We start from the raw sequence: 14,989 nt of genomic DNA on the forward strand, positions 1-14,989 counted from the left end.
GTTTGCAATGAGATCCCAAAGACTGAAACAGTGTACCGGCTGACTAGAATTTGTGTTGTGTAAAAGTAATTTAGAAAATGCTTAAAAATATCGCATTTATGATATGTTTAGATTAATTATTATATATAATTATTAATTAATCTGCCATATTTCATTCAAATTAACATATTATTGATTTTACTTTTTAAGATGTGTTAAATTTGTGCCTGTATTCGAGCTAATGATGATTTTAATAATGCAACGAGTAATTACGTTAATGGATAAAGCAGTATTGCTTTGAACACAAAACCTTTTAATTTAAACTTTTCCCATATTTTTTTTTTCTTACACTTTTTGGAAAAATTTTAATTACATTTTTTATTATTAAAACCTTTCAAGTTTCGATTTTTCAATAGTGTCAAACAAAATTGTTTGGAAACTAAACCATATTTTCAATAAATGTTGATACTCTTTATTCCATTATCTTTTCATTATAAAGCATTATCTATACATTATTATCTATTCATTATTGTCAAATTTAATTTTTGGGGAAAAAAAGTTTGGAAATTGTTAAATAATAATGCATATTTTGACCAAAATCTAAAAAAATCTAATAGAAGTTGAATTTCAAAATTTCATTGTTATAACAATAACTTGGCCAATGATGTTCAAAGTAAATAAGAGTGACATTTATTATAAATTTTGTTTTAATAGGTAAATTTTTAGATTTATTGAAATAAGATTATTAATTTTTTTGATAAATCAGTCCTTGTCAATTTGTTGGACAAAATCTTTTGTTTTATTTACATATTAATTATTAAACTTCATAATTGTGAAAATTAAAAAACTTTATCAACCAGCAATTGGTTAAGTTGGAACTCAGAATAAATTAGTTCTACTTCATTACAGGGTTCGCCAAGTGGGCCCACTTTGAAAAAACCCGCCCGGGTTTTATTGGGCGGGCCCACCTTGAAAAAACCCACTTGGAACGATAAGTGGGTTTTTTCAACAAAAAATTTTTTTTTTTACTAAAACTTATTGTTTTGCATTTACTTTTATATAATTTATAGTGCAGCATAAATTTGTCAAGATTTATATGATTAAGTTTTTAATATTAGTAAAGTAAAAGAAACTGGAATCTTCATGTAATTTTATAGTAGGTATCTACTATTGAAAACTTCAAGTGGGTTTTTTCAAAAAGTAATATTTTAATGATATTAAATCAAATAAAAATTTAAATAATATACTCTGAAAAGATCAATTTTTCAAATATAGTTGCATGCTTTATATATTAATAAACAGGTTATTATTATTAATTCATATGTTTAAAAAAATTGAAAAGAAAATTTTTTTTCTTTTTTTACCAAGTGATACATTAACAAATTTAAACAGTTTTATTTTCTGGCTTTAAAAAAAAAAAGCTAAAACTTTTTATAAGAGAACTTTTTAAAATTATTTATCTAAAAATGAAATCATTTTCCTAGGGTTAATTATTTGAAAACAAATGGGACAAGTAACTGATACTCTTTATAATTATTCGTAGTTTTAATTTCACTTTCTATTAACCTTATTATAAGAACATGTAAGACCATTAAATATTTATTTCAGTTTTTTATTTAACTCAAGTCAGATGAAATTTTAGTTTTTACTGATTATAAATATTTACAGATTATAATTTTATAATAGGTAATATCCATATGTTTAATAAATATAGTAAATAAATGTGTGTGAAAACAAAAAGATTAATAAACTTGTTCCTTTTATATTACTGCATTTATATTTTATAATTCCTAATTTAAAAAATTATGAAACATAATGCACTTAACAATAAAGAAGATTCAAATAGGTAGTGATAATGCGTTATTTAAACTTAATATAAAATACATATAACCAGGGTTCCCCAAGTGGGCCCACTTTGAAAAAACCCTCTTGGTGTTTTTTTACAAATTGGTTTTTTTAAATTTGATTCAAAAAGAAGTAGCTCCTAATACTATCATTGGACACATCGTTGAAGCTAACAAATATTTTAGAAATGTGCATCAAGCACATGGATGGGCAAATGAAAAAAATTGCTTGATGACCCAATGACACTAGGTGGAATTCATATTATGAGCACGTAAAAACTTTTGCCAATAATTACCATAAATATGAAGAGATTGTTCTTGAACATCAAAATGAATCTAATAATAATATGTCAAAAATATTAAATAATGTTGGGCTTTACCAATAAACTATCAATTGGGAAAAACAGATATCAATTGTTTCTTAAGCTTTAAGAAAGCTTCAATCAGAAAACATTTCAATTTCAGAAGCTGTTGAAATATGAATTAACTTACTATCGTGTGATGAATTAGAACCCCATAAACATTTTGTAAAAAGATTCAATCAGGCTGTTCAGCCACATCATTTATTAGCATATGCGTCCTGGATCCCGAAACAAGGGGACAATTTTTAAATGATGAACAAGACCAATTAGCAGAAAACTGTCTTTCTAAGCATCATCCAGAATTTCTGCCACGTGTTATGGCATTCAAAATTTCCGATCCTGAATACTTTCCAAAATCAATGATGCTTGAGTGCAAAAAATAGTGGAAAATTATGGCAAAAAAAATAAGTAAATAAATAAATAAAATTCCTAGCTTCCACAAAATTTCTGTCAATTCTTTTTTATTTGAACTCAGCACCAGCATCCTCTGTCTCTATCGAAAGACACTTTTCAAGTTTCGGTTTGGTGCAGAGTAAACTTCGAAATAGATTAGGAATAGATAAAGCTACAAAACTCGTAAAAGTGTATCACCATCTAAGAGAGAAATGTAGACCCTTTGAATCTGTTGTATGATAATAATAATAAAGGAAAAAATTGGACCTTTTTTTTTAAGTTACTTCTTAACATCTGCTGACAATTTTTAACTATTTGGAGAAAGTTTATCACAATTAAAAAACAGTTAAAAATTAAAATATTACTTATTTTTAAATATTATTTTTAAGATTTCATTTGAATACAATTTATTTTGTTTCTTTTAATCATGTTTAAAATCATGAAAGCAAACAAAAAAAAATTTCTATTAAGTGATACATTAAACAACAATAAACAAATTTAAAGTTTTATTTTCTGATTTTAAAAAAATAAGCTATAACTTTTTATATATGCTTTTTTTATAATTTTAAGATTAATTTGTCTTTTGAAACTATAAAGTTAAAATGTATCTAAAAATGCATATATTTATCTAAATATTTGAAAAAAAGGGGCAAATAACTGATACTCTTTATAATTATACGTAATTTTAATTTCACTTTCTGTTAATCGTATTATAAAAACATGGAAGACCATTAAATATTTATTCCAGTTTAATTTTATTACAGGTAAAAGTCAGATGAAATTTTAGTGTTTACTTATACAACTCTATTTAATAAATAAAAATATTTTCACAGTAAAATTTATGAGCACTAAATGAAAAAACCCAATTTTCCCCGGGTTTTTTCAAATAAAACCCAATTTTCCCCGGGTTTTTTCAATAAAACCCAGGTGGGTTGGGTTTTTTCAAAAATCCCCGGGTTTTTTCAAACCCTGCTTCATTATATAGTTTAGTGATATTTTTTTCATATTTTAAATTTTATTGAATATTAACTCTAATGATTTTACTCTGTTGTTTACTATAAGATAAAAGTTTATTAATAACTGAAGAAAAAAGATTAATTACAATATGTCTTCCTTTTCCAGTTGGAGACTTAAACGTAAAACATGCCAAAACGAAAAAAGTCATCCATAATTTCAGAAGATAGCAAAGATGGCAGCGAGTGCTCAAAGAAAAGGAAAGGTTTACTAGAGCCTGTAAGTGAAAGCTGAATCTGTAATTTTGTTATTTTTTTTCTATTATTCTTTAGAAAATAATAATTATGTTTGTTTCAGGCTGAAATTTGTCAAGAACTTTATGATACTATCAGAAGTTATAAAATGGATGATGGTCGTATGCTTTGTGAATCTTTTGTCAGAGCTCCAAATCGAAGGTTCTTATCTTTTTATTTTAAAGTTTGCTGTTTATAATAGCTTTAATGCTTCATGTATTTTGTAATTTTTTGATATGCCTATTAAAAATGATTATGGTTTTAGAAAGCTTAGATTGTGAACTCTGCCAAAAATGTTGAGTGTGATATGTTATTGCTTACAACTTTGGTAGTAATTAACATTAGGGGTGCACAAGCTGCGGCCTGGGTCCTTGGTCTTGCATCAAAAAAATGATATTACCGATTTTCAATATACCTGGAGGAAAAAATGCTGAAATCATACGTTTAATAAACATACAAAGGTTATGTCCCAAAAAGTCTTTCACAAAATGATTTTTTTTAAAATTAAGTTTTTTTAAAACTAAATGGTTCAAAACTTGAAGAAATAATTTATATATGCAATAAAAATAACCCAACCTTAATTTTTTCTCTGCGAAAGCTAAAAACTTGCTAAAGTTCCTTTAAGGGAGACAAAGTGTGCAACAGTTCTGATGTTTTTTAATTTGAAAATGTTATGCGAATACTTTGTAAACATTATATGTGATATGCATTATTTTATTTTGAAGATCAATTGATATCACTTTTGCTTTTAAGAAAAGTAAGTTAATATCAGTTGTTAGAGTTGTATCCTTTGAAAGCTAAAGAATTTTTTTTATTCCTGCAGCACCCCTATGTTTTATCATTTGCATAGAAATTTTTATCATTTTGTAATTTTTATATAATTTTTTCTCCTTTAAAAAAATTAAAATATGTAGTAACAATTTTTAACTATCGATATTTGTTTTTGTAACTATATAAAGTTTGTATTTGTTTATAAGAAAATAGATGCTGTGTATCCTGGATTTCTATGATGATTCAGAAGATAGAATAAAAATATTAATTAAAACTATATTAAACTTATTTGATCTAAAATAAAAAATAATTATTATTAAGTTACTAATTTAGAGTTAAACAATTTCAGTTGCAGAATTCAATATTAATTACACAAATTCTAAATTTTATGCTAATTTTGTTTTTCTTACTTCTAATGAAAAATAACTGCACATAACTTAACAATATTAAGTGTTCGTATTTTAGCATGTTAAAGTATGTCTTTCTGGTAAACTTGTTAAACCAGTTGTAAGCAATAAATTAAGGCAAGAATCGAAAATTTTTGCACTACTGTATTCCTTTTCTACTGATACTTAATGTTTTTAATTTTTATACATTGTTTTTTAGAATTAGAAATCTGAAATTTTTATTAAAATAAATATAAAAACTATATTTTTTTAGCATAACGTATAAAAAACTCTTAAATCCAATTTTTAGTGATAGAAACACAGTTATTCTACTTTCTTTTTGTTTTATGATATGCTGGTCCGTAAAAAATTTGATACAGGCTCTTAGAAATTTCTAAAACCCTGGTTTAAGTCTTTTCTAATTCTTTAACTGCTTCGTACTTAATAATCCCAGAACCTAGTAATGGGATAAACTAAAGTTATTTAAAAGCTCTCCAGCAGCTGTACATTTGTTAAAATTAACATACTTTACTTCTAATGATTACTTCTTATTATAATTTTTCAGGAGTTTAGCAGATTATTATGACATAGTAACAACTCCCATAGATTTGATGAAAATTCAACAGAAGCTAAAAACTGATGAATATCTTGATGTTCAGCAATTTACAAATGACATTGAGTTGATGGTGAATAATGCTAAAAGTTATTATAAGGTTTGCTTTTTTATATTACTATATGTAAAATTCACTTAAATTAATTTTTTACCATTTTGAAAATCTCAAACAGTAGAAATATTTTTTAGAATTTAATTAAAAAATATCATTGTTACCTAATGTTTAAGTAAAAAAAAATTTGCATTCCCATTTTCCATAAATTTATTAGATATAAATTTTAATTTTTGTACAGCTTAGCAACAGAAAGAAATTCCAAAACTTTACCATTTATTTAAGTTGTCCTGAAAATATCGTGTTATTTACCTCTTTTCAGATAATGATCGAACATAATTATTACAAGCTCTAATTTAACTATTTAGTAAAGATAAATACAGTCGAACCTTATTAATGCCAAATTGGTGGAACTATTATAATAATTTTATGTTAAGCAAATTTCATTTCATCTGATAAATCATGAAAACGATTTATTATGTACTATTAATACATACTATGTACTATATTAATGTGCCGGCCGAGCGGTTAGCATGCCTGACTGCGGAGCCAGTGGCTGTGGGTTCGAATCCCGCTCTGGGCGTGGATGTTTCTTTCTGTCTCTTTGTGTTCTATGTCCTTTCACCTTTGTGTGTGTGAATGTGACCCGCCCTATAAATGGGTTTGTAGTTGTGTGACGTGGGCGATGCTGCTCCACCGCCGTGGCTTCGCCACTGGTGCCCACTGGGTAATGAGAAGAGGGTAGCAGTTCTGGCACTTTCTGAGGCCAATGGACAATAGTTCCAAGTGCCCGCCATTAAAAAACAAAAAAACAAACTATATTGATGTTTATGTAAACCATGCTATTATGTGTCAAACAAATTAAAATAACCTTAAAAGATTTAATTACTTTATTTCACTATTTTATTTTAACTATTTTATTTATTTACCCATCTGCCACTTCTTACAGAGGCAGAAAACAGAAATGCCTTTCTTCAAAATGAATTAATTGGCAATTTATTGATATTCTTCTTATCTCTGCTCTGTTTCCTCTCATATTAATCAATAATCAGCTTAAAAATTTGAGGTTAAATGATTTATTACATACTATTAATACATATTATGTACTATATTAATGTTTATGTAAACCATGCTATTATGTATCAAACAAATTAAACCAAGCTTAAAAAACTTAATTACTTTATTTTACTATTTTATTTTAACTATTTTATTTATTTACCCATCTGCCACTTCTTACAGATGCAGAAAACAGAAATGCCTTTCCTCAAAATGAATTAATTGGCAATTTATTGATATTCTTCTTATCTCTGCTCTGTTTCCTTTCATGTTAATCAATAATCAGCTTGAAAATTTGATGTTAAATCTGTAAAGTACGTTATTAATTGATTACTGACTCACGGGACCAAACATGTGTTTCATGTAAACCGATATTTCAGGTTAAGCAACTTCACATCAATGAGGTTCGACAGTTTCAATCGTAGTAATTTAACGAGATTTTGGTTCTAATGAAAGCATTTTATTAAATTATTGATTTAATGTTAAAAAGCTTTGAAAAGTCTTGTGATTACAAACATAACTTGAATTCGGTAGTGAAATTTTAAAAAATTTTTGGAGACAAATTTTATTAAAGCTGTCAGAAAAAAAAGTATTTTGACTGTTTATGAATATGTATTTCATTTCAACAGCATTTAAAAATAAATTTTGGTTTGAAAGTCGCAAAGTTGAATTGTAAATTATAAACAAAGCTCACTCATTTTCTTTTTCATTGTAAGACAGAAACAATACAGGATAATTTTAAAACCTTTTTTAGTTAATTTTTGTGTAATACAATTTTTATTTTTTGGTAATTTCAATTATTCGATTGCCTGTGTCCCTAATTTTCTTCTAAAAAACAAGTACTATGACTAATTATTTTAAATCAAAAGATATCATGGCATTTTTCTGGTTACAAATTGTTCTGTATTAATGGCATGGAATTGTGCAAAACTTGAGAGCTATCTTAAATATATTTTTTGTGGAAAATGCTAATAACACAAACTTTTCTTTTTATGTTAACATTGAGAGCTAGCAGCCTTCATTAAACATTTTATGAAATGCTACTTTTATTTAAAAATTTTATTTTTAATATTATTCTTGTATTTATATTTTATTGGCAGAAATTAATTTTTTTTAGAATTAATTAGTTTTCTTAATTAGTTTTCTTAATGCATTATTTACAGAAATTAGTTTTCTTAATGCATTAAATTTACTTAAATTCTAAACTGTATATTTTTAGTCCAAAATCCTTTCTCATTTTATAAACTGTTATTTACATATTCAAAAATCTGTCTTAAAACTAAATTATGCTAATTATTTGATAATTTTTCATTTAAAAATTTTTTTTTATCTGTTGATATGTGTTTAAACACATATATTGGAGCAATATAATAATTTGATATTTGTGATATATTTTTCTTTTCCATATTTTCTTGTTCTATAAATGATTTGAATAATTTTGATTATTTACTCACTTAAAGATAAATTTATAGATATATCTGTTTTTTCTAAGTTTTTACTTTAATTTGCTTATTATTTAATTTGATTTCAAGTTTTAAGATTTTTCTCTTAAAAGATGTAGGTATATTGTTTTAAAATATATAATTTCAATTTGCATTTATACCAATGAATGAAATAAATGTGCAGTTTATCTAATATTATCAGCATCATAATTCATTGTATAATTGTTAGTGCAAAAGTTTTTAACTCAAACTGTAATAATAAAGTTTTAAAAGAAATGCTAAAGTTTTTCTTATTTAAAAAATTTTTTTTTTAAACAATTATACTTAATATTCACAGTTGAGAAATTAATTCACGAATTTTGCTCTTTTTCAGAAAAGTTCTCAAGAATATAAGGATGCCTGTGAACTGTGGGAAGTATATTTAGATGCAAAAAGTGACATTTTAAATGCAGAATCTAAGAAGGAGGACGACAAGTCAAGTGAAATTGAAGATGTAAGTTAATGATAAATATTATGACTTATTCAGTGTTGTTATAAATTTCTTGTTTATTATCTGATTTTGATAGTTTTATTTGTAAATTTAATGCTGTTATAATAAGTTTCTATTAGTTGAAAAGTACTAACAGCACTTTTGAATTGGCATTGATTAAGGAATATGAGTATTGTTTTTTTTTTTTTTTTTCCGCAGTAGCATGATGGCAATGAAAATTTTACCTATTCATAGCTTTGAAACACAATCTTCAAAACAATTAATTTTAATATTGCAAATTATATTTTTTAAATCGTATATAATTTTAGAAAGAAGTTATCCTAATATTACTTAAAAAAAAGTTCTTTAAAGAGCTATTTACTATTAAAAAAGAGAGAGATTTACTATTAAAAAACTTAACAACAATAGGTCGGCTGGTCCCGACTGTATACCATCTGAGCTATTAAAAACTGATGAACCAGAACTTCTTAACGCCATCTATAATATTATGGTTAAAATTTGGGATATGGAGAAATTGCCCATTGAATGGGAAGAAGGCTCCATTTGTCCCATATTTAAGAAAGGAGACCAACTTGAATGTCGTAACTATAGGGGCATTACACTCCTCAATGCGGCAAATAAAATTTTCTCCAATTTGCTTTTTGCAAGACTTCGCCCCTTTACCGACAAAATAATTGGAGACTACCAATGTGGTTTTAGATCACAAAGATCTACTATAGATCAAATTCACACCCTAAAACAAATTTTAGAAAAAACTAATGAATATAATATCAAAACTTTTCATTTATTTATAGACTTTAAAGCTGCTTACGACAGCATAAAGAGAGATAAACTACTGGAAGCGATTGGCAAATTTGGGATCCCAACTAAACTCATTAACTTAACCAGAGCTACACTAAGTAATGTAAGATGCAGGGTTAAAATTCAAAATCAATTATCGAAACTATTTTCAACAGAGAGGGGCCTGCACCAGGGGGATACCCTCGCCTGTCTAATCTTTAATCTAGCTCTGGAGAAATGTATCAGAGATAGTGGATTAGACCAAAAAGGCGCCCTTTTGAATAGATCAGTTCAATTACTGGCATATGCCGATGACATCGATGTCATAGGAAGGTCTGAGAGAGCTGTGAGAGAGGCCTTTCTGGCTCTTGAAACTTCTGCCACAAATATGGTTCTTACCATCAATGAAGATAAAACTAAATTTATGGAATCTTCAGCCACAACTGTAAATCATGATCCTTTATTCATAAATGGTTACACCTTTGAAAAGGTTAATGAATTCAAATACCTTGGAACAATGATCAATGACCAAAACAGCATAAAAACAGATGTAGACAACAGAATTAAAATGGCAAACAAGTGTTTCTTTGGACTACGAAAGCAATTAAGATCAAGCCTAATCAGTCGAAAAATTAAAATTTATAAGACTCTTATTCTACCTGTATTGCTCTATGCAAGTGAATCATGAACACTAAACGCAGACACTCAGCGTACTCTTGGTGTTTTTGAAACGAAAATCCTTAGAAATATTTTTGGCCCAGTACAGGAAAGAGGCTGTTGGCGAATCAGATACAACTTTGAATTATATAGACTGTAGGGATCTCGAGCTAGAGGAAGACCTCCTACTAAATGGTTGGATGACACTGCTAAAGATCTAAAAGTATTAAAGATAAACAACTGGAAAAAAATCGTCATGGGCAGGAGGCGTTGGAGGCTATGTGTGGTTGAGGCAGCCAAGGCCTGTAAGGGGCTGTCGTGCTGAAAAAGAAGAATCTAAATTTTGCAATTTGTTGTATAATTTAAACCATTAAAAAAAATCATAAGTCTTATTATTTAATAGCATGAGACAAAATTTAATACATCCATAGCTTTTCATTACATTGAATTTGTCTGTTCAAAATTCTCTTCTTTTATTAACTAATAAGACTTTAAAAAAAAGAAATTTTTTAAATTGTATTTTAGGACAGAGGAAGTGAATGTAGTGAAGAAGACTCAGTTTATGAAGAGTTATTTACTACAGTTATGACTGCTGCGGATATGGAAGGACGCTCCTTAAGTACTATGTTCCAGTTGTTACCTTCAAGAACTGTAAGTTATGATTGGTGTTATTTTGAATATTTTACTGAACTCTATTTTATTTTCATCTGTGCGGTAACACCTTCAGCTGATTTTTTTATTTTAAATTTTGCTTTCATTTAAATAAACTTACTCACTTTGTTTAAAAAAATCATTACAGGTGTTCATAAAGACATTTATGAAAGTCCTGCAAATCAGAAAATTTATAATTCAAAACATTTCAGTATTCGCAACTCTTGTTTTACTTTTACCATACAAAAGTTTTTACAAAATGCATTTTATAATTGCTTATTTAATAATAACAAGTGTAACATATTATATTAAACCTTGAAAAAAAACTTGTCCAAAGAAGCTGAAAATATGTTTATATTATTTGTTACATTGAATAATTAATTTTTTAATTTTAATGGCAAGGAGTACCAAGCTGAGTTTGAAGTTTAATATTCTAATGTTAATTTGAGGGACAAGTTATATTTTTTTACCCACCTTTTAATTGAATTTACTGGAAAAAGAAATAACTATTTATTGCTAATAATCTTATCAATTCACACCTTTTCTTTCTATATGGACATTAACAGTAAGTATGCCATAAATTTTATGCTTTATCAGCATATCCATGTTGTTTTAAAATTGCAGTTTTCTTTAAGTAGCAGTTTTTCTTCAATTTTGAGATATTTATCTAAATAAATCTTACAAAATTTCTTAAAATTGCATTTTGTCTGTAGTTATATCCGGAATATTATAAAGTAATCCAAGATCCGGTTGATTTGAAGATGATAGCACAGAGGATCCAAAACAATGATTATAGAAGTCTATGTGAGATGGAAAAGGATTTGCTCCAGATGATAAAAAATGCCAAGAACTTCAATGAACCTGGCTCTCAAATTTACAAGGTGCTTTTTTTAAGGATTAATTCTACTTTACATATTTTAGTTTTTCTAATAGAATGTTTTGATTACTGCTGAGTAAAATTTTTACATTTTGTTAGTATGGGGCAATCTATGTAAATGAAATATTAAGCATATTATATGTAAGAAATAGTGGCAATTTCCATAAAGACGCACAATTTGCTATCCTTTACTTTTTATTTATTATCTTAAGGAAAATACTTTAGGAAAAGATTTTCCCTGTAAGGAGTTTGGACGGTTAGTCAGAAATTATTCAAACAATCGCAATCTGGAAAAAGCCACATGTTTCTGTGTGTCTCTACTTAAATACTGGGATTTAGAAAGGGGATTATTTGTAAGCTTTTTATTGATGTAAGTGAACATCATTCCAAAGGAAAAATTTAAGGATATTTATTTGTCCATATCATGGTGCCATATTAATTGCTGGAAACTTTTGGGAATGCTTATAATGATAATTACTTCCTAGAATGAGTGTCTACTAACTCTGAAAAATTGGAATAGTGAATATTTATTATTCTTTGTGAATGAATAATAAAATTATGTATCTATTTTAAGATATCTATTATCTATTTTAAACAATGATGTAATAGGCAAAGAGATATATGTGGCATTCCGTATTGCACAATATATATAAATGTGTGATATATATATGTGTTTCCCCATGGCAGAATCATGGCGACATTGTCGCAGAACGTTAACGAGTTGTTGCAGAAAGATTTTCTTTTGGGAAGTTACAAAGTTTAGTTATTTTTTTGCAGAAATTTTCGAAGGATTATCTTTTCTTCAGAATTATATTCAAAAGATGCCTTTCTCGTGCATCGGAGTGGAAAAAAATGCTTGAGATTTTTCTATTCTCCTTTGATAATAATGAAAAATAAAGAATAATAATGTCAACAATTTGGTTTTCTTTTCAGCAAAAATTTTCGTTCTAATATTTTTTATGCAGTCGTTACTATTTATTTTCATATAGTTTTTAAGATCCGATATTATTTATTACATCAACCGAATCACGAAATGGAAACACGCATTTAGTAACCCTTTTCATCATCCAGATTCGCTTGATTTCGTCATCGATCTTTTTTTTTTTTTGGTAGTTACTGCTACAGATTTCAGGATTTTTTAATGTTTTTTTTTTTTTTTTAATGTGATAATGATTTACTAAATACGAAAAAGGGAATAATCAGTGTGTTCCCTCCCTACAAAATGCGAGAATATCGCCCATAATAATAGAATTGAAAAAAAAATTACATATTTTTTTAAAAAATTATATTATTTAATCTTAATTTTATTCATTAAATTTTTTTTTTTGAAGTTGTCGTTTTTGTTGCTTTGAATAAGTAACATATATATTTGTTATTTTTAAAAGTATCTTGCAGAAACATATTAGTATTAGATAGGAATGTCGCAGAAAGCTCGAAAAAATTCTGCCATTGGTGTGTGTGTGTATTCTTTTGCTGTTATATTTAACTGACTATATTTATGTTTAATTAAACTGAACATTGCAGGAATTGTATGATATGACTGTAAAAAATTTACGAGATTTTGTGTATGCTATTTGTAATTTTTTTGAAAATTAAATTTATCAATTTTAGGATGCTGCTACCCTGAGAAAAATTATTCTAATAAAGAAATCTGAAATTGATCAGAGAAAAACCTATCCAGCAAAATCAAGTGAAAGAATTAGGTAATTATATATTGGTGATGAATTTATGGCTAATTCATTCAACAGATTTAATATGTTTTACTAAAGTTAGTTTGTTTTTCTCATAAATTCATATTTGATTTGGAATCCATGGTTAATTTAGTTTTTGCATATTCAATTTGATGAATCTGATGTTGATTCGTTAATGTAAAATTAACTTTTATTTCGAAAACTTTGCATCCAGAATTTCAAAAAAATAGATTCTAACTGTTCTGCAAATACCCTATAATTTTAATTTAGTTGAAATTGTGAAAGACAATTTGTTTTTGTCAAACTCATTTATTATTTTCTCCTATTATTAAGAAGGCGTTTTTCCCTTTGACATATTTTGAGGATCTATTCAATAACTTGTTTATTGTGGTCTTATATCCTTTTCTGAGTCTAATATTATCAGTATTAGACAGTTTTAGTAACTTTAAACATTGAATTCCTAAACGCAATTAGTAAAATTACTGGTTTTGATTTGGTTAAATATTCCAGTATATATTCTGGAACTCATTTATGAAACTAGTAAATAAAATGCTTTACACTTTAAAATGTGAGATTATATTCCTGTGATGTAAACTTTTTTTAACCTAAAGTAGGGGAAGGAAACACATGGCTGTGTATACATATATATACAGTCAGGAACAGATTATCTGGAACGATCGGAACCATCACTCTTCCAGATAACTGATTTTTCCGATTTTCTGAATCGCTTCAAAAAGCCGTTTTTTTTGTTAAACCCAACTTAAAAAAAAAAATATATATTTGGAAATAATCTTAAAAAGAAGAAAAAACGATGAAGTAATACACTAATGATTATTTCCAAAATGATGGTGAGGTAAACATCTTTCAAAAAAGAAAGAAAAATCCTAAAATCTTATGAGGAAAAAAACATTTTTTTAAAAAAAATGGCGGGAAAATTTATCAAATTTTGTTCGGGTTTTTTGGTTTACCGGTTTTCTGATCTCCGGATAACGGGTTCTGTACTGTATATACATAAAAATTTTATTTGCCCATATTGCATAGCTGTTTTTTAAAATATATCTATCTATCTATATATATATATATATATATATATATATATATATATATATATAGTTTCTATCGGTGTTACTTTAAAATAGCATTGGGGTTAAATTTTTCTAAAAATAGCTGTTTAAATTGAGTTTTTACTTCGGTGAGAAAGAGTTTTGATGTGTAATATTAACTACAACGACCACTTAAAAATATCTCTTTTTATAAGTTCTTAAAAAACTAGTGTTTTTTTAGAAATTTATTGTTGTTACCTTTTTTTTTTTGAATTCATATTTATTCCTACATATAATACTTTTTCCTTGCAGTGACTTGAGTAGCAATTAGCTCTAAATAAGTTTTTGCTGCCATATGTTTGATCAAAACTACTTTTTAAGGAACTTCTAAACTAGATTGCATTATGTTTGTAGTAGTGAAAATAAGATGTTTTTTTCAAAGTGTAATTAAAAAGTTGTTTGCTTTTGAAAAAAAAAAAATTTGTTCATGTATTTAACCCGATTTTCTGGTCGGTATTCAGTTTATTATGATTTTTGTTTAGTTTAAACTACCATGTTTAAGTTTAATTAAAATATTTTAAAAATAAATCTTATTCATTATGCAATTTGAAATAGTTTCTAATTTTGGAAAGATAAATATCGTTGCTTTTTAAGG

The 14,989-nt window shown here is 26.7% G+C and overlaps 1 protein-coding gene across 18 annotated transcripts in view; it reads left to right on the forward strand.

Moving 5' to 3' along the window:
- polybromo (protein) overlaps positions 1-14,989 on the forward strand; it is a 65,829-nt gene that overhangs the window by 597 nt on the left and 50,243 nt on the right. For 17 of the 18 annotated variants that reach the window (XM_016063202.4, XM_016063205.4, XM_016063200.4 and 14 more), the window contains exons 2-8: positions 3,701-3,811; positions 3,890-3,987; positions 5,548-5,695; positions 8,519-8,638; positions 10,598-10,723; positions 11,437-11,604; positions 13,212-13,303. In XM_016063202.4, the coding sequence (XP_015918688.2) occupies positions 3,722-3,811; positions 3,890-3,987; positions 5,548-5,695; positions 8,519-8,638; positions 10,598-10,723; positions 11,437-11,604; positions 13,212-13,303 (842 nt within the window). In that variant the 5' untranslated portion in view covers positions 3,701-3,721. Of the gene's footprint in view, positions 1-19; positions 66-3,700; positions 3,812-3,889; positions 3,988-5,547; positions 5,696-8,518; positions 8,639-10,597; positions 10,724-11,436; positions 11,605-13,211; positions 13,304-14,989 lie in introns of those variants that run through there. The other variant, XM_071181468.2, reaches the window with a different exon arrangement.

Source organism: Parasteatoda tepidariorum, chromosome 3 (assembly GCF_982258835.1).
Source record: "Parasteatoda tepidariorum strain Cologne lab strain chromosome 3, Ptep-v5.0, whole genome shotgun sequence".
NCBI classification, from domain to species: Eukaryota; Metazoa; Arthropoda; class Arachnida; order Araneae; family Theridiidae; genus Parasteatoda; species Parasteatoda tepidariorum.